This window comes from Phocoena sinus, chromosome 11 (genome assembly GCF_008692025.1).
Source record: "Phocoena sinus isolate mPhoSin1 chromosome 11, mPhoSin1.pri, whole genome shotgun sequence".
Classification (NCBI taxonomy): Eukaryota; Metazoa; Chordata; class Mammalia; order Artiodactyla; family Phocoenidae; genus Phocoena; species Phocoena sinus.
The window spans coordinates 88,183,011-88,203,866 of record NC_045773.1 but is presented as its reverse complement, the minus strand read 5'-3'; the positions used below and the strand labels follow the sequence as shown (position 1 = coordinate 88,203,866).

The window sequence follows — 20,856 nt, the reverse complement described above, 5'->3', positions numbered from 1 at the left end:
TTTTTTTTTTGTGGTACGCGGGCCTCTCACTGTTGTGGCCTCTCCCATTGCGGAGCACAGGCTCCAGACGCACAGGCTCAGCAGCCATGGCTCACGGGCCCAGCCGCTCCACAGCATGTGGGATCTTCCCGGACCGGGGCACGAACCCGTATCCCCTGCATCGGCAGGCAGACTCTCAACCACTGCGCCACCAGGGAAGCCCTAAAAAGCTTTTTAGCTTGATGTAGTCCCATATGTTTTCATTTTTATTTCCCTTGCCTGAGGAGACATACCAAAAAAAATATTGCCTAAGACCAATGTCAAAGAGCTTACTGCTTATGTTTTCTTCTAGAAGTTTTATGGTTTCAGATCTTACATTTAAGTCTTTGATCCATTTTCAATTTTTTGTGTGTGCACGGTGAGAGAGTAGTCTAGTTTGATTCTTGTGCATGAAGCTGTCCAAAATTCCCAACACCATTTATTGAAGAGGCTGTATTTTCCCCATTGTAAATTCTTACCTCCTTTGTCATAATTTCCCATTTAAGTGTGGGCTCATTTCTGGGCTCTCTATTCTGTTCCATTAATCTGTGTGTCTGGTTTTGTGCCAATATCATACTATTTTAATTACTGTAGCTTTGTAGTATAGTTTGAAATCAGGGAACATGACCTTCAGCTTTGTTCTTCTTTCTCAAGATTGTTTTGGCTATTCAGGACCTTTTGTTTTTCCATACAAATTTTAGAATTATTTGTTCTAGTTCTATGAAAAATGTCATTGGTTTTTTGACAGAGATGGCATTAAATCTGTAGACTGCATTGGGGAGTATGGTCATTTTAACAATATTAATTCTTCCAATCCATGAGCACAGTATATCTTTCCATCTGCTTGTGTCATATTCAATTTCTTTCAGCAGTGTATTACAGTTTTTCAAGTACAGGTCTTTTTCCTCCTTAGTTAGATTTATTTTTAGGTATTTTATTCTTTTTGATGCAATTATAAATGGGATTAATTTTGTAATTTTTCTTTCTGATAGTTCATTGTTAGTATGTAGAAATGCAACAGATTTCTGTATATTAATTGTATCCTGCAATTCTACTAAATTCATTAATAAGCTCTAGTAGTTTTTGGTGGTGTCTTTAGGATTTTCTATGTAGAGTATCATGTCATCTGTAGTGTCAGTTTTACTTCTTCCTTTTCAATTTGGATTCCTTTTATTTCTTTTTCTTATCTAATTGCTGTGGCTAAGACTTCTAATAGTAGTTGAATAAAAGTGGCAAGCATGGGCAGCCTTGTCTTGATCTTAGAGGAAATGCTTTCAGCTTTTCACCATTGAGTATGATGTTAGCTGTGGGCTTGTCATATATGGCCTTTATTATTTTGAGGTATGTTCCCTCTATACCCACTTTGTTGAGAGTTTTTATCATAAATGAATGTTGACTTTGTCATAAGCTTTCTCTGCATCTATTAGGATGATCATATGATTTTTTTTCTTTTTTGGGCAGCACCGCATGGCATGCAGGGTCCCAGTTCCCCAACTAGGGATCAAACCATTGCCCACTGTAGTGGAAGCACGGAGTCCCAACCACTGGACCACCAACGAGTCCCAATCATATGATTTTTATTCTTCAGTTAATGTGGTGTATCATACTGATTGATTTGTGAATATTGAACCATATTGTACCCCTTGGATAAATCCGATTTGATCGTGCCACTCCCTTCTTGCCTGTAACTTGTGTTTCCCTTGATGCTTTTAAGATTCTCTCTTTATCTTTAATTTTTGCCATTTTAATTACAATGTCTCTTGATGTAGTCCTCTTTGGGTTGATCCTATTTGGGACTCTGTGTGCTTCCTGGATCTGAATATATGTTTCTTTTCTCAGGTTAGGGAAGTTTTCAGTTATTATGTCTTCAAATATGTTCTCTGCCCCTTTCCCTTTCTCTTCTCTTTCTGGGACCAGTAAAATGTGAATGTTAGTATGCTTGATGCTGTCCTGGAAGTCTCTTAAACTGTCCTCATTTCTCTTTATTCTTTTTTTCTGTTTTCCTTCACTGATTTCCACTACTCTGTCTCCCTGCTCGCTGATGTAGGTCGATTCTTTAGACTCCCTCAGTCTTAGACTGGGACTTCTTAGGAAATTCTGACTCAGAAAGATCAGGGGTGGGGCCTAGGAACCCGTGTTTAAAGTGCTGCCCAGGTGATTCTGATGGTGACCACTGTAAACAAGGACAACTTGAGCCACCTCATGACACCTTGTGTCCTTAGGATGCCTTAAGTCCTTATGATACTTTGAGCCCCATCCCACCCTTTTGATGGTTCCCGTCTACTCGGCTCTTTCTGAAGAACAAATGCTGATAAATCTGTTTTCACATGTTCATCCAGGTATTCTTCAGTCAAATGAAGAACCAAAGCCAAGGCTATTCAGGAGGAGCACCCCATGCTTCTTCCTGTCTCCATCTTGAAGTGATTCAGGCCCACACCCACCCTTCCAGGTGCAGAGGGGACCTTGTCTCCGTGTCTTCAGCTGACCATGTGCTGGATCCTGTCCCCTCTCACACTTAACCCACTCTGCATCAAGTTTCTGTCAACTTCTTCTCCACAGGTTTTGTGATTTCTTCACTTCTGTCTTCAGATATGGATAACTCCCCTCTTTTTTTTTTTTCTTTTTTTTTGCGGTACGCGGGCCTCTCACTGCTGCGGCCTCTCCCGCTGCAGAGCACAGGCTCCGGATGCGCAGGCTCAGCGGCCATGGCTCACGGGTCCAGCCGCTCCGCAGCATGTGGGATCTTCCCTGACCAGGGCACGAACCCGTGTCCCCTGCATCAGCAGGTGGACTCTCAACCACTGTGCCACCAGGGAAGCCCTCCCCTCTATCTTTAAAACCGAAAACAAACCTCCCCTTGGCCCTTCCTGCCATTGTCTCATCTCTCTTCTTCAAAGCCATCAGATTCCTCTTATGAATGGTCTACACATATGTCCATTTCTTTCCTAAACACTGTATCATTTTCCCTCTTCACCACTTCTCTAGAACTGCCTTCTCCACCATCCCAAACAATATTTTTCTCAAAAAATTCAACCCTCCTCCTCCCTTGAGGGCCCTGCAACACCCCTCCCACCCTCACCCATTTCTCTGCTACTAAATTACCTTCCTAATGCTGCGCTCTCTCTGGGCTCCTCCACAGGCATTCAACGGGGAGTGTTCACCAGAACAAGTCTCTGCTGTGGTCTCATCTCATTTCCGCCCTCAGTGAGTTTGTTCCTTTTCCTGGTTTCATCCACCCCACCCCAACCCATGCCAATGACTTCCAAATCTCCATCTCCCCAGCTCTGATCTCTCATGCCTCACACTGCCTTCAGGGCCTTCCTTTTTTGAAATCCTGCTCTCATCTTAATATGGCTCAAGCAGAAGTCATTAGTTCACCTCTTAGTCAACCTCTGTTTCCAGTTTCTCCATTTCTGTCAGAAGAAGTTCCGTTCGCCAAGACACTCTTATACTCCCCTCTGCAACCCCATTGGCTTTATGACTGGGAGAGCCCCAAAATAACCACCAGACAACCTGATATTTTGCACAATTATTTCATTCCTTTGGGTCTTGAAGATCTTTCCTTTTAATGTTTTTAAATGCCCAAATACTATGTTTGCTTAAGAAAACACAGATGTAAAAAATTTAAAGTTTCCTTTATCCTCTGCAGCAATCGGGGTGACTGTTAAGAGGGTCAAGGTCACTGTGACCACTAGCTACACGTTGGTGACTATCATTCCAAAACCAGATAGATAAATAGATGAAAGAGAGAGCATTTTTATTTTTTTTAATTTAAACAGGACATGGGATCATAATATACATAGTGTTCTTCAACTTGCTCTTTTCACTCAATATGATGAATATCTTTCCATCTGACTTTATTTTCTCTAACACTTGTATATAATTCCACAGCTAGAGTATACCATAATTCAATCTAACTATTCCTCTACTGCTTAACATTTAGGGATCTTTCTATCTTTAAATGCCCATTGAGAAAGGTCACTCTTTAAACCACTGACTTATTTGTCAATTAATACTAAAACTAGGATCACTGTGGACTGACAGCTAGATAAAGAAAGAACTCAGGGCAAGCAGGGAGGGACATCAGGAAGGAAGGGAGTAGACCCTGACAATAGGAGTCATCACCACACAGCCTCTGCTTGAATACTGCCTGGGATGGGGGACTCATGAACTCCAATGATGATCAATTCTTTTATCTACACAACTCTCATTAATAAGAAATTTCTCACAATTGAAACCTACCTCGCTAAAGTTTCCATCCCTTGAGTTTAATTCTGCAGAGGACACATCATAATTATATTCTTCAAATATCTGAAAACTACTATTATATCCTATCTAAGGCTTTTCTTCTTTAAGTTAAACACCTCTTCTTCCTTCTGTAATCCTCCTCATAGGAACTAGGTTCAAAATCTCTCACCTTCCCTCTCACCTTATCTGATTCCAACACAGGTAATGTTTACCTGATAAAAAGAGTCATTCCTATGCGAGATTCTTTCTCACTTCCTGGGTTCACTAAGTTTACTAATGTTTCAGCTTGGATCCCCACCTTCCCATTTCACTACACACACAAAAAAGTTTTCTTTCCAGCTGTCACCCCTTTCTTTACTCACTGCCTTCTTCTGCCCCATCTTTTCTGCCTTGAAGTATGAAATTCCTTCATCCCATAGAATCCCCAAAGTCGAGTCTTTTCTTACTCTTCACCAGATTCTAACTGAAAACCCAACTTCCCCTCCAAATGCCACCTACACTCACCTCACTTAAGCTCAGTGCTATGACATAAGCATTCTTCCCTATGAGCTTCAGAAATGTGATGAAGGTGGTGACGGGGAAATGATAGCAAACAACATCCACATAATTACTGAGCAGTTTACTAAAATCTTCCCTATGGATCACCTGCCTCATTTGAAATACACAAACACCCCTAATGTATATATATTAGCTCATTTTACAAAAAAGGAATCAGGCTCTGAAAGGTTAAATAGCTTGTCCAAGGTCACACATCTACAAAAGACTGGCTTTCAGCCTAGAACCCAGCTCTTCAAAGTCTATTCCAGCATTGTTCCTACTATGTTAGAGCAAGGTAAGTTCACAGGAGAGAACCCAGAAGGAAACACAAACATTCATTACACAGCCTGGGTCTAAAATGTAGTCACTTTTTACAGCTTGCACTCCATAACGCCTTGAGAAGATTTTCGCCTGAATTCTTGTGGCTTAAGCAATATACACTCAGAATGGTCCGGCTGAATGGACAACTGAGATGCAGAATAGCATTTCTGCGGTCAAAATAATGAGGAAATATCTCATTGAGCAATGGTAAATACCTGGAGAGTTTTGTCCGGGGGTGGTTCTGCTGTTTGATGTTACAGGGAGAGAAATATTTATCTTACTAAACAACTATTCATTCATGAAGATTACCGGATGGATTCAGGATGAACCAAAAGTCCTTTATATCTTTACTGAAAGTGACTTAGATGCATGCAATGATTTTAATAAATCTGACTTTAAAGTAAAGCACAGACACATACCAGTGTAACTGTGTGCTTTCTTTCCATTCTTCTGACTCGAAAATTCTCTAAAAGCACGCTGGTCCCAGTGTTCACAGACATAGCACAACTAACAATCCTTGATTTAAAATAAAAAGCATCATGTCTTAAATAAAATTTATTTTTCAGAACAGTTTTAGATTTACAGAAAAATTGCAAAGACAAGACAGAGTTCTCATACATCCTACAACGTATTTCCTTTATTATTAGCACCTTACATATAAAGGTTTCATCTGTCATAGTTAATGAACCAATATTGATACACTAGTATTAACTAAAGCCCACACTTTATTCAGATTTCCTTATTACCCAATGCCCTTTTTCTGCTCCAGGATCCCATCCAGGACCCCACATTGCATTCACTTGTCATGTCTCCTGAGACTTCTCTTGGTTATGCCAATGGTTATACAACCTGGTGAATATACTAAAAAAAACACTGACTGGTACACTTGAAATGGGTGAATTGTGAGGTACAGAATCCTAGACTAGAAAGAGGACATTAGTGGAAAAATTGGTGAAATTCAAAAAGTCTGGAATTTATTTAATGGTTTTCTATCAGTGTTGATGTTTGACTTTTGACAAGTGTACCTAACATTGAGGAAAACCGGGGGAGGCACACATAAAAAACTGTCTGTACTATCAGTACAGTTTTTCTGTGAATTTTAAATTATTCCAAAATAAGTTTGTTTTTCTTTAATTACCATAGAATGTGATCTATTATTATGAAGCAAAGGGCAAACCTTAGATGAGGTGCAAGTCGATTCTTGAAATATTGGTGAGACCCTTAGTATTTTCCCTCGAGCTAAAGAGGGATAATTACAAAATGACACAACAAAGGACTTCTCTGAGGCCATCAAGTTCAAGGCCTTCTTCAGGAAATGAGGCACATCAGTGGCACACCCCATCCATGGTTACCTAACCGGCATTTTATGGTCCTCATTGATGGCTACTCCACAGTCTGTGGCTCTTGCCATCTTTTGTCAACTCTTTTACTCAAGTTCATTTCCTTTTTTGTTTAGGAACCTTCAGTCCAGTTGTTCTTAGAACCATTTTTCCTGCTCGTTTCTAACTTCTCCATATCATCTAGAAACTCTGCAACAGAGAACCAAATCTCGACACAGATAACTCTAATAAATATTTGAGGGTTGCCAAGCACACAAGAGCTGGTTTTCCAGCTCTCCTGAAAACTTGTAAGTGGTCAATTTCTAAATCATTTTACAGCCCACTACCATCTTTCTGATTCTCTCTGCAGTTTCCACTAGCTAAGATGCACAGTCATAATTCATTATTGGTTACGACAGTGAAATTGGGTCGCACCTGGTATCTTGATGAAATGATTACTTTTAGTTTATAGCCTCCTTTCGCCCTTCCTTCAAAATAAGATAACGAAACTGGCCATCGGATAAAGATATCTATGAAGGCTCTCAATACCTCAGTAGAAAGATAAACACATAAGTCTACTTAAGTTTTAGGCTCACTATAAAACTGAGGTAAATGTTAACTCGATAAGGCTGAGGTTACAAAATAGTCCTTTATTATACTCTTTTTGTAAACTCTACCCCCAGACCCTACACATTAAGAAAATGAAAAATCTTGTTCTTCCCTCCACAATGTGTAGAAAACAGCTCTCTGAGTAGAATTTCATATACGAATTGATTTGCTTCCCTTTTGTTCAGTAACCTGCAGGCAGGTTAACAATTACTGTTTGGAGACGAATGGCGATTCTCTTTTGGAACTGAGAAGGGAGGAAAACCAGCTCAACATCTCTAGTAAACAAGAAACAGAAGCTCTTTTTCACACGGTCTTATTTCCATTGTAAAGCACACAAATTCCTAAGGCGTTCTGACCTTGCTCTAACGAGGAGGTGGAAGAAGAGAGATTCCAGAGCCCTGAAGGTCAATTCGCTTCAGCCAACATGCATGGAAATGCACTCTTCACTGGGAGAAACAAGAAGGGAAAATATACAGATACAATCCTTTTAGCTACATCCACTGAAAAGTAAAAAGAGAAAGAAAAGGCCTTGGAGGGGGCCCTTTACCCTCAAGAAGTATTTCTTTACAATCTAAAACCAAGCCTTCCTTGCTACTGTTGAAGATCTTGGAATCACAGAATTTTAGAGCTGCATTGGGCTTAAAGAGCATCATTTCCAGCAGACGGAGAGACCAAAACTTCCGCTGACACCGGGTCAGTGGGAGGCAGAACCATTTTCATCCCTGGGGCACAAGGGAAAGGGAATCTTTAATGTCCTCATGCCTAAGTCCAGAGTGGACGCTCTCCCTCCCAGGGAAATTGGAGGCAAAGCCCATCTTCTGCTCGCCCTGAGCTCAGTGCTCATCCCGCCACCCCACCTGCCCCACTGAACGTGGTCCCCATGTTCTCCATGTTCCTGGGGACCATGCCAATGTGGGAGACCCCTCCCCAAACTCATCATCCACCCCCACCAGCGTCTTTCAGCGTCTGCTAAAGGACAAGGCCGTTCCTGGAAGCAGAGAAGCAGAACTCTCAGAAAAGGCAGAAAGGAAGTCAACGTCACAAGAACTCTGTAGATGCAGATATGAATCAATCCCTAAGAGACACTGTTAAGTTTTTTTAAAAAGGCGAAGAGTGGAAGAACCGTACACTCTCGTTTGTGTCAGAAAAGACAAAAAGATTCTGTGTATATGGCTGCCTCGCCTACCTCTGGCCACCAGCGGGGAGCGGATCTGAGCAGCTGCAAACTGGGGGCGGGGCGTGAGGGGGGTGTACACCACAGGGACTGACCTTTCATTATACCCCCTTTTCTGCCTTGTGGTTTGATACTAAGTACATAAGCTACCTAGTCAGAAAACTCATTTTTTAAACTGTATTTATACAAAATAAAAACCAAAAAAATTAATCAAACACAAAACATTACAGATAAATAAATATTTTAAATAAATGAAATTAAATTTTTAAAAAGACAGAGCAAAAAATGATGCCAGGGATAAAAAAAGAAGTCTTTGGAGGAAAGAAGTCTCAACCCAGTGACACTCACAGTTAAACCACTTCATAAAATTTCACAAAATGACTTTTGAATTTAGCAACTTCCTCTAGGCCTTAGCAACCTTGTGTTGTATACCTCTGCTGACTGTTTCAAATGAGAAGTACAGAATGATGAATGAGACAAAAATAGGGGTGGGGGGGAGACAACCACTCATTTTTTAATTACTTGTTTGAAATAAGAAGTTAGAATTCCCTGAACAAAACTTTTCCAATGTACCCCTGCTCCTTTTTCAAGTGAGGCTTTCAAACCCGAGCTTTGTGTTGTTGTTTTGGTAAATAGGCTGGAGAATGGAGTATCTGTAATAATATGATGGTTGCAAAATCCCCAGCACCATCCCCCAGCCAGAAATCCTAACTCAACACTTAGAGCCCCTTTTATGCTGTGTGGACTTTCAAAACCATACTTCAGAAACTGATTAACCACTGATAAAGTTATAGGCAGAGCCCCACTATTATAAGGAAGTTGGTAAATGATTAACCGAGTGCCTATTTTTTGGCTAACTAATATGGGTTAATGAGTTCATCCTGTGGCAGATGACCACATTTCTAAGCCCTATGGGATAGTGGGCTTTTAATAAAGCACATTTTTAACCCAAATAAACTACTTGAAGTTACTTTTCCCGCTGATTATTCTCTATCCTTCTGCTATCCTGGCAAAACTACTAGAAATTGTCATTAACAAGACTGCAGCAAGTTCTCCCTTTGTCTTGTTTACCGAAAGGGTTGACTTACTTAAAATAGAAAGCTTCTGAAAAGCATACAACCAAATACTGTTATTAAATTACACAGACTGAATTCTTTTTACAAGTTGCTGCTACAAAAAGATATTTCCAGATTGTATCTCCTTAGATATAATCTTTCCATGAAATTTTTCTTTATAAATGTAATTCAGAGGCTGTGCTTCAAAAACACTTGGGAGTACTTGGGTATACAGCACTTTCTATATGTAAGTGACTTGACTTCAAACTGCAAAAGGAAAACTGTACATGTTGTTCACACACACTTGAGACAACTCGTCCAAAAAAATGATATTAATATCTGCCTTTATAATGGTAAGTAATGCATCTATCAACTCCACATAATGAAAACGGGAATGGAGAATTTTATATTTAAACAACCCAAGATTCACATTTAACTATCAGTAATTGGGCCATTAATTAACTCTCAAATCAGAAACTAGGCCTATTCGATCTGAAGTGTAGGGTCCAAATAATAAACAGGCCTAACCAGTTGGTAAAAAGAACCGGCTCCTAATTTTATCATCACTTAGTCATCCATTCCAGTGCAAATTATGTAAATAAAATTCCACTTCAAGGGAACCAAGTTTATTTAGTTCTTACTTTGTACTAACAAGCATACCAAGATGACTAAGATTCAGCCTCACTCACTGCCCAAGAAGAAAGGTCATCTTTTCTCAGCCTCAGTACCTTTGCTCAGACAGCTTCCTCTTCCTGGCATATTCTGCCTGTCCCACCTGGCCTCACCCCTGCACTTTCCCCTTCTCCTTCTAAAGCAGCAGCTCCCAGGAAGCTCCCCTCACCTTCCCCAGGACAGGCCCAGGAGTGCTGAGGCCCACACGTACACATTTTCTGGAGCATTGAGCACACTGCTTTACAAGAGTTTACATGTAATAAAGTAATTTACCAAGTGCGTATTGGTTTGTCTCCTAGAAGGCAGAGATCCTAATTAATCTCTGTATCCCCCTTCTAGCCCAATATTTGGCATCCGGTACTCCATAAGCAACTACAGAGAGAAGCCTCTCAGAATCAGGCAGGGCAGAAAGACGATAAATATCTGAGACATAAAGTAAGAGGCACCATGTGGGAAAAAAGTATGAAATATTGCCATTTGCAGCAACATGGATGGACCTAGCGTATATCCTACTAAGTGAAGTAAGTCAGACAAAGACAAATATTACATGATATCACTTATATATGGAAACTAAAAAATAATACCAATGCATTTATATACAAAACAGAAACAGACTCACAGACATAGAAAACAAATTCATGGTTACCAATGGGGAAAGGGAGGGGGGAGGGATAAATTACAAGTATGGGATTAACAGATACAAAGTACTATACATAAAATAGGTAAGCAACAAGGATGTACTGTATAGCACAGGGAATATATGTACTGTATATTCAATATATTGTAATAACCTACAATGGAATATACTCTGAAAAATATACATATAACTGAATCACTTTGCTATACAGCTGAAACTAGCATTGTAAATCAACTATATATTTCAATTTTTAAAAAAAGACAGAAACACACACATAACCAATATGCAGACAAGTAGATATGCATATACAAAGTCAATAAACATAATCTCTCCCACCAAAAAAAGAAGCACATAGAGTATGGAGAGAGTGCTATGGAGAAAAAAAGAAAATAAAATCGGATCCATTTGGCCCTGGGGGGGGGGGGGATGATCTATAAGGGGAGAGGAGAGAGCAAGGCCAGGGTTCCAGAGAGCAGACAGGAGGGGATGAAAAAGGAAATGAGGATGATGAGTATGAGGACTAATGTCAGGCAGAGGGAAAAGTGTGAGCAGAAGCTGGAAGGGGTGAACGACGCAGTGGATCTGAGGCACAGGAAAGAACTCATCCGCTGCGCGGATGGTACAGCGCCCAGGGAGGCAATGGCTGGGATGCAGGGCAGTGACTATGAGCAAAGTCTGCAGAGGCAGTCCTGGGTTCGAGCCCTGCCCAGCTCCCAGGCTGCCCACCCTCTTTGTGTGCAGCTCCAGGAAAGACCACAAGGCCCAGGGTCAGTCGCTGGCCGCGGCCTTACCAGGACTCTGGGCCCCCCGGGGACACCTCTACCTGCCAAGCACCCCGCCGCTCATCCCAGAGCCTCCTGTGCCCGGCATGCAGGCTTGCAGTCATGGGCTCCGAGGTCCTCCTCAAAGCCCTCAGCCTGCTCTGCTCTGGAAGCCTCGGTGTCTTCCCAGCTCTCTCCCTCCCTCTTAGCCTTGCGGGAGAACTGTCCGCCCCCAGGCGTCTGTTTTCCCATTTTACCACCACAAACGGCAAGGAAGGAGAGAGAAGAAAGTCACTGCTTTTCCAGATTCCCCCATTGCTGCTTTGGACCATTTTTCTTCCACCATCCTTCTGTCATTTAAGAATATACTTGTGGACTACAAGATATAAGTGCTGTATAGAATCAGCCAATTATGTGAAAGTAGCGTATCTGCCTTTACTGTGTTTGTCATTAACCTGAATGGAAAGACCTTTAAAATTGACTTCTTTAGAAAGCATTTGAATGCATGCTGTTTGGTATTGTATTTATTCAATAAAGTGTTTAAGTAGTGCCAAGTGTGAACTGGGCCCTAGGATGGTGTCGGTTGGAGGGAACAGGGGGTGGTGGGACTGAAAGAACAGAGCAGGCTGACCCCCAGCTCAACAGGCTCAGCTGCTGCCTCCTTTGATAAAGGGGCTAAGAGAGCTCTTCCAACTTCCTTTGAGAGGCACTGTTCTTCCAGCCAGGAAGTACCTCCCTCCAGACCCCACTCTGCGTCCTAACATTAAATGAGATGCGCCCTGGAGAGTGGCTGGCTGAGTGCCTAATAGCAGAGCCTGTCATACCCTCTCTGGTCCTTCTTCACTGTCAGGATCTACCAATCTACCTCCACATTCCTGGAGAGTTTAGGTACCACAGAGTCTTTCTCTCCACCTCACATCCTCAGTCACCCGGGCAGCTTCAATGTTTAGGACGATCAACCAAATCCCCCTGTTCCTCGGCTTGCTAAACCGAATCGACTTTCACCCCTTCTCCCATGGCCACACCTTGACTTTTATCCTTGCCCAGGGAAGCTTCCCTAGGAATCTTCAGCTTAAATATCCTGGCCCCCGGCTCTCTCACTTCCCCTGCACCCGCCCCTCAAAGTCCCTCCAATCTCCAAATGTTTCCCTTTTCACTGCCATCACCTCCAGCTACTTGTCAGCATCTTTCAACACCCTTACTTCTTAACGTTCCAACAACCTTCCCTGCAAACGTCCAGCTATTTATTTTACTTTTGCTCCTACAAGGAGCCGCTGAAAGACAAAAACCACATATTGGCACAAATCCTGAAATTTCTGATTTTCAGTGCGTTGATTATACTCAGCAACCCATTAAATTGACCCCAGGCCGCTCCTTCTCTGCTCCCCCATTAAGACTACTCTAAACATCCACTCATTGTCAAAAACCCCTGCTCCATCCCTGCATCCTTCAGCCATGACCTCCTGCCCCATTTCACAAAATGAAAATCCTTTCACATCTTAAACCCTTCAATGCCTTCCCTTGGATGGTAGTAATGCCTCTAAACTTCAGGTAGCACAAGAATCACCTGGGCAGCCCTGTCACTCGGATATGTATTTGGATTCACTAGGTCTGAGTCAAATCCCAGAAGCATATTTGGCAATAGATACTGATGACGGTCCATCTACCAAATGTGAGGAAAATTAGTCTATAACAGGGGTCTCAAACTCCAGTCCTCAGGCCAAATCCAGCCCTTGCCTGTTTTGTGTGGCCTGTATGTTAACTACGTGTTTTTACATCTTTAAAGGGTTGGGAAAAAAATATCAAAAGAAGAAAATTTCACAACATGTGCAAATTACATAAAATTCAAATTTCAGTCCATAAATAAAGTTTCATGAGAACACAGCCAGGCCCAACGATTTACATATTGTCTATGGCTGCTCTCACCGCACAATGGCACGGCTGAGTCGTGCAACAAAGACTGTACTGCCTGCAAAGCCGAAAATATTTACTGTCTGGCCCTTTATAGAAATAGTTTGCTTCCCCCTGGTCTCTGCAGCGTGAAGTACAAACACCTCACCAGAGCCTCCCAGCTTCCTCATGATGTGACCCCTGCCTCCCTCCCCAACCTAGAGTCCCAAAATCTTCACAAGGGCAGCCTCACCAGCCACTTCGGTGGACTCCATTCCTTGAACGAAGTGCAGAGTTTCACACCTCCCCACCTCTGTATGTGCTGTTCTTTCTACCCACTTTGCCTGACAAATACCTCTTCGGCCTTCAAGACCCAGTTTGTGGTCCTCCCCACCTGTGAGATGCTCTCTGACAACCACACCTCACCCGCCTCCACTGCGCTTAATTAATTTGTATCCCATTTATCTGCACACAGCAGTGGTTCTCAAATTTTGGGGCATCCCAGCACCACCGAGAGGGCTCATGAAATCCCCCGCTGGCTGGGTCTGTGCCCAGAGCAGCAGACAGGGTGCCAGGCAGAGAAGAACTTTTCTAACAAGTTTCAAGGCTGATGCTGCAGGTCCAGGCACCACACAGGTGCAATACTGGTTGACTTCTGTGTCCCCACCCCACCCAACAATGAGTTTTTCGAGGAGGGACCCTATTTTATTCATGTTTGAATGATAACAACCTCACCCAGTCCCAGGAATTCCTGGAACATGGCAGAAACTCAGTATTTGCTGTTTGTAGTCTAACCAAATGATGCTCCTCCCATAAGCCAATGATTTCACTATCAGACAGTGAAAGGGAAATTAAGTGGGGAGAGGAGACCTAGCCTTGTAGGCCAAAAATATGAATGAAGTGGCTCTCTGCAGGATGGACATTCTGTGACCTGCCATATGCAGTCTGAGCCGGGGTCAGCTGGAAAGCCCCAGGGTGGAGAGTAGATTGTTCAAGTCAGAAACCCAAGAGTACAGCCTGGAGGCAGCACCAACAGGCGGAACGTTCGGTAGAGGACCCTCCCCACCCGTCCCACAAAGATCCATCTCTCTCCACTTTAAAAACAGAAGATTCTGTATCAAAGTCTGATCATGTATATCGTCAGCATGGGCATATATTGCTACTAATGACAAGCATTTGTTGGGCATGCTACTACTTGCTTGGAATACCAGGATAGATAAAACCTAGACTTCAAGGAGACTTTAAATTAGTTTGAAACTCAGTATTATAAACCAGGCAGGATACCTAACAAAATAAGGTAACATTTTGTGTCAAGTGTCAAATATAAACCGTGTCAAAGGTAAACAGTAAATTCCACACGAGTCCAAGGTGTCCTGTGGCTTTCCCTTCTCTGTTCCACTAAGGTACCACCTACAAACCTCTATTAGTACCTACATAGGTCTGTGAGGACACAGCACTTCTATAGGTCTTTTGTCTCCTCCATGGGCGTATAAACTCTTCAAGGATAGAAACCTTGATTTTTTTTTTTTAAGCCCTATATTTCTAAGACCTGACCAAGTCCCTCGTACTACTAGTGTTAAATAAATATTTAATTGATTTAATAATGACTGTGGAATGTGAGCTGAGCTTTTAACCAAGGGCAAGACTCAGATAAGAAGAGAAAATTGAGGGTTGGGCTTTCCAAGAATAGGCAAAAGAACCAACCAGGTGACTGAAAGCTCCAGGCAGGTACAGAAACTGTGGTCAGAGGCCCCGGTGGAGTCATCAAAACCCACTGCTGATATCACCATAAGTCGAGAGGGTCAGGCCTTCAGAGCTGGTCTTCACTGATCTTGCCTTTTAAACTGTAACACAAGCTTACATAAATAGGCCTAAACCTGGACTGCTTTAATCTCAAAAATCATTTCCTGGCACTCAGAGTTCCCCACCACCAAATTGCAAATTCCTTAAAGCCAGGAATTCCTCCTCTTGCACAGCTCCTAGGATATGACCGTGTACCACACAAATTAGGAACGTCAGTATTACCGCGTCTATCCTGGTAGCTGAGTCAATTTTGCAAACTTCAAAGGCTGGGATAGTTTAAAGACAGATCATGCCATACCCCATGACCAAAACCGAGTGGAGAGGGCATGAGCAGATGATTTAAACAAAAAAATCAAACAAAATAGTCATCCTCAGTTCTTTGCCCGAGCTCCACATCTGCTCGAAAGAAACTCATTCCAGAAACGCAGTTTTCATCAAACTCATCCGTGAGGCACCTGTGAAGGCCCCTAAGTCATCCATTTCCTATACTCTGGATCTGAACTGCTGTGCTCTAGTCTCTAATTAAATAAGATGATTTTGCATTTAACATCTTTAGGAGGAGGCCAGGCTAGTAAAAGTCCCTGGAAACTAAAACCATAGACGTTTCCTGAGTATAGTCACAATTGCATAAGCTAACAGAACAGATAAATGGAAGAATCAGATGAAAAATAATTAAAGACAGCCACTATGGAGAACAGTATGGAGGTTCCTTAAAAAACTAAAAATAGAGCTACCATATATATGATCCAGCAATCCCACTCCTGAGTATATATCCAGAGAAAACCATAATTTGAAAAGATACATGCAACCCCAATGTTCATTGCAGCACTATTTACAATAGCCAGGACATGGAAGCCACCTAAATGTCCATCAACAGATGAATGGATAAAGAAGAGGTGGTACATGTATACAATGGAATGTTACTCAGCCATAAAAAAAAAAATGAAATAATGCCATCTGCAGCAACATGAATAGACCTAGAGATTGTCATACTGAGTGAAGTAAGTCAGACAAAGACAAATATCATATGATATCGCTTACATGTGGAATCTAAAAAAAATGGTACAAATGAACTTATTTACAAGACAGAGTCACAGATATAGAAAACAAACATGGTTACCAGGGGGAAAGGGTTGGGGGAGGGATAAATTGGGAGATTGGGACTGACATATACACACTACTATTTATAAAATAGATAACTAATAAGGACCTACTGTATAGCACAGGGAACTCTACTCAATACTCTGTAATGACCTATATGGGAAATTAACGTAAGAAAGAGTAGATATATGTATATGTATAACTGATTCACTTTGCTGTACACCTGAAACTAACATAACATTTAAATCAACTGTACTCCAGTAAAAATATTAAAAAAAAGAGCTCTTCACTCACATAGTAGAATGCTCAACAGATATTTCAGGTTTTGCAAATAATAAACAACTTGACACAGAGAGACCCAGAAGCCAAAGACATTCTCACAAGTGCAATCAATACAGAAATTAAAAATATACGTGTGAAATGTTAAGACATTAAGAAAAGGATTCACTATCTTTAAGTGGCATATGAAGAACCACTTGGACAACTTGAGGTATATGTTTTATCACTGTTAGCAAATCGAAGGCCAATGAAAAGTCACTCTTTAATGGGCCAGGAGCAAACATGTATCAAGGACTGGGCTCTTACCCTAGGACTGTCCTCCAGACCTGGCTCCACTTTTCTCTTCCCAATTTTGTGCCCCAGGAGGAGCCCCTGCAGACCACATCGCCCAGGTGCCCCAGGCCAGCCACCCACTGGGGGCCACTGCAAGAGATGGAAGGGGGCTTCCCTGGTGGCGCAGTGGTTGAGAGTCCGCCTGCCGATGCAGGGGACACGGGTTCGTGCCCCAGTCCGGGAAGATCCCACATGCCGCGGAGCAGCTGGGCCCGTGAGCCATGGCCGCTGAGCCTGCACCTCCGGAGCCTGTGCTCCGCAGCGGGAGAGGCCACAGCAGTGAGAGGCCCGCGTACCGCAAGAAAAAAGAGATGGAAGGGCCAGGAGATGGGGAGCAGAAGGGCTGAAGTTCTCTCTCTACTCCCCCCCTGTATCCTGGCAAGAGGACTTTCTTCCCTTTCCCTTGCCCAGGTCTTGGTACCTGAACATCCTTTATTGGTTCCCTTAATGCCACCCACACCTCTCTAAGTAGTTCATCAAAGTTTCTTCATTGTCATCCATTGAGTTGAATTGTTTCCTGCCAGGACCCTGTCTGATACAAGGACTGTAGGGCATTTTATATCTATATAAAATGTCTCGGCTCCAAAATGTAGGTCTTTTTGTCGTCTCCCATTTTACACGTGAAGACTCTGAGGCTCCGGGAGGGTAGAATACCAGCCAGCAGTCATAAAGGAAGTTTTCTGGCAGAGCACAAATTACTCCCAAGTCAGTCTAACAACTAAAAAGCCCCTGAAAGTGCGAGGGAGAAAAACACATCAAGCTTCCAAACTCTCAAGCCACAGTTTAGCCTCAAACCACATTATTTATGGTTTGGGATTCTCCCTCGGCCTGAAATGAGCCAGCTGGGGCATTGCCCTTTAAATGCTTCTTCCACTGAGAGTCACTTAGATTTGACCCTGCTGGAGGGCAGTGGGGTTTCCTAAGATCTAAGAGATCACAGGTGCTCCTTCCTTGCCTATCGCCCACATTTTTCCTTCAGTTCATCCTAGAAATCCCTTCCTTCCAGCCTTAAACATCCCACAGGCTCTCTTGTTCTTTTTTATAAATTAAAACCAGAATTCCTTTGCCAGAAATCCAGGAGATGGAGGATGAGGGTGGATGCAGTTACAAAGCACTTAATAACATCATCCTAGGCACCTCTCAGTCGTCAATCTCTGGGATTCATTAACAATCTAACTCTTTCCATACAAAAAACCTCCCTGGATTCCTCTTCTCTGTAGCTGTGCTGAATTGCTGGAAATGGAAAATGCAATTAAAATAAATTGTGATGGAGAGTAGAGGGGTAAGTACCAACGAACTCCCCTGAAGGAAATTCAGCTCTGAGTTATATTTCATTTCAGGGCTAAAGAATTTGCTATTATTTCTGCCTTTGCAGGTCCCTGGCAGTCACTACACTCTCACTACAAGAACAGGCGTTAGCAGCTGATACCTCTCCCAATTTCCTGACCGTCTGGATTTTACAATTGATGGCCGACAGTCAGATCAGGTGGAGTTCTGAATCAGATCCTCAGAGGGAGCCAGGTGGAAGGGTGGCTCAGTAAACAGCATCTGAATACGGGAAACATCTAGGTCTCACTTCCTCGTTGCTGAGGGAATGTGAGTGGAAAGAGCAGCAGGTATACTCTTGTTTGAAGGAAAGAAGAATTTTTTAAAAGATCACTAGTGGGCCGTCCTCCAGCATGCCTTACCCAATTCCATTTAAATAACATACAGCTGACCCTTGACTACATAGGGGTTAATCTGTGTATAATTTACTGTCGGCCCCTTGTATCTGTGGTTCCTCGGAAACTGTGGATTCAAGCAACCTCGGATGGTACAGTACTGTAGTATTTTCTATTGAAAAATATACACATATAAGTGGGCCCATGCAGTTCAAACCCGTGTTGTTCGCGGGTCAACTGTATATTTATTGACTCACTGCTAAATACAGGGCCTATCTAGCCTGCAGCACCTAAGGAGACAAGAAAAGGGGTTAAGATAGCCTCAACCCTCGGGAAAATTTCTTACCTGGAATTACTGTTGTTTGCTACCATTTTCAGTTTTAATGGTAGCAGACAGTTGCTGGACAGTCCAAATACCTGCAACAGTGCCTCTCTTCTCCCACTAACCTGTCCTACTAGGGAGCCTGGACCCCCAAGGGTAGACTGACTGAATAACCTAAGGCCCTCGTAAAACCACAGCATCCTGTGTCCCTCCTCCCTTGACGATGTTGATCACAGGTGGTACAAAATAACTGTCAACCCGACTTCACAAGCCTCACTGCAGAAAACCCAGGTCTCTCATTCAAAAGCTACAGGCTTTTGCATATAGATCACTCAGGTTCAGTTTCTAAGTAGTTTCATCTAACTTAAAAATAATAAAAGACTTGACTACACTGATGAAAGAATCACTTGAGTCATTTATCAGAATGTTTTAGCCCTGGGTTACAGGAAACGAGGAAACCCAAAACTTCAAACAAAACAAAAAAGTTTATTCGAACCTTCTGTGCAAAGTATACCAATTTTTTTCACACTTACAGGAGAAAAATATCAATTTAAAACCAACAAACAAAACTCCACCTGTCTAGTTTGTAGCAGTGAAATCTGCTATGGGGGCGGGGACGGAGGTAGATAACATCCCCACCAGCACCCCCGCAGGCTTCACGCCCGCTCCGGCTCAAGGAGGGTTCCCGCGCTCCCGCGCCAGCCGCAGGCCGCCCGCCCGCCGTTACCTGGTCCAGAGGGATGCCCAGGAGCTCGCTGAGCGGGTGCAGACAGGTGGAGCCCGTGGTGCGGTAGGAGAGGCTGGGAGGAGGCTCTGCTGCCATCCTGCATCTTCGGGAGGCGGCAGCCCCGGCCCCAGGCCGCGCCACCCCGCTCGGCGTCCTCCCGCCCGAGTGCGCGCGGGTGGCTGTCCCGAGGGCCGCGCGGCCGCCTGGCTCGCGGGGACCGAGCGGCGAGCCGGAGGACGCGACCCAGCGCAAACTCTCAGGGCGCAAACTTGGCGTTGGCGCAGTGGCCGCGGGCGCGGCAGGAGGGCTGCGGCCGAGAGCGTTTGCTTCCCGCTCCCCTCCTCTCGCCGCTCATTGGCCCGGCCGCCCGGGACTGCCCGGGAGGAGGGAGGAAGGGAGGGAGGAAAAGTGGAGACTCGGAGCCCCGCCCTCGAGCGCCACCCGGCCCGCCCTGCCCGGGCCAACCCGAGAGGGAAAGCGACGACAGGGACGCCGCCGCCTAGCCCGGCGCGTGGTGGCGCGCGGCCCCGGGGGCGGGAGGATTCTCTGCTCTTACTTCGCCCGAGCTCCCCATCCTCCCTCCCCGCCACAAGAAACGACCTCCATCCCGGTCACCCCGGCGGGCTCCTTGCGCTAGGGAGCACCCTGACCCCACCCCGTTCTGGTTCCGTCGCAGCGTCGGCACCGCGGCCCTCCCGGTCCCCGCGCCGGCTAAGATTTCCTGCACTTTCCTTGCAAGGCTTCTCCCTCGCAGTCCTTGCGGCAAAGGGTTAATCTGCCAGGGGCTCGAAGCCCAAGGACACCCCGGGGCTCCCAGCCAGCACCCCAGCACCCAGCCTCCTTTTCTCCTTACATGCCTGTGGGCAAGACATAGTTTCCTACACCCTGATCTGACATGGTCTGTGTCACACAGGCGCAGACACTAGGACTGCTAGCTTCTGACCATTAATGTTCGGCCCTTTGGATTGTGAATTCTTTTTACCCCTTTAAGAAACGGCGCTACAGTTATGTGCATTCTGATCAGCTTTTGCCAGAACCGGTTCTAAAAAGAGGTACCTGGCCCCTTTGCTTCTCTGTCCTCAGACACCCAAGTATATCACTGGCACTTGGAAAACTTTAGTTGATTAGTAGGTTTTGAGAATCATAAACGTCTTGATCCTTTCCAAGAACTGTTGTAAGCTCGCTGATGAAGAAGGCTTTCAGGAAAGCAGGAAATCAGACGGGTAGGAAAAAACAAAAAACAAAGAAAACTGAGTTGGTGTCAATCTCTAGGCTTCACCAGGTAACCAAGCCCAAAGCTTTGCATCAGCAGTTTCCTGGGAGCTGGTAGGAGCCACAGAGCCGCGGATTAGTTGGTGGAGAATCCGACCAAACAGGGGGCCAGTAACT

At 43.9% G+C, this 20,856-nt stretch overlaps 1 protein-coding gene across 4 annotated transcripts in view; it reads right to left on the bottom strand.

Moving 5' to 3' along the window:
- The window catches only part of MBOAT1 (membrane bound O-acyltransferase domain containing 1), a 119,857-nt gene extending 100,036 nt beyond the window's left edge, over positions 1-19,821 (bottom strand). For all 4 annotated transcript variants that reach the window (XM_032649519.1, XM_032649516.1, XM_032649517.1 and 1 more), the window contains exon 1: positions 19,468-19,821. Coding sequence is in view for 3 of the 4 variants with exons in the window: in XM_032649516.1 (XP_032505407.1) it covers positions 19,468-19,563 (96 nt within the window). In the remaining variant the exon portion in view is untranslated. The remainder of the gene's footprint in view (positions 1-19,467) is intronic.
- Positions 19,822-20,856: the final 1,035 nt, after the last annotated feature.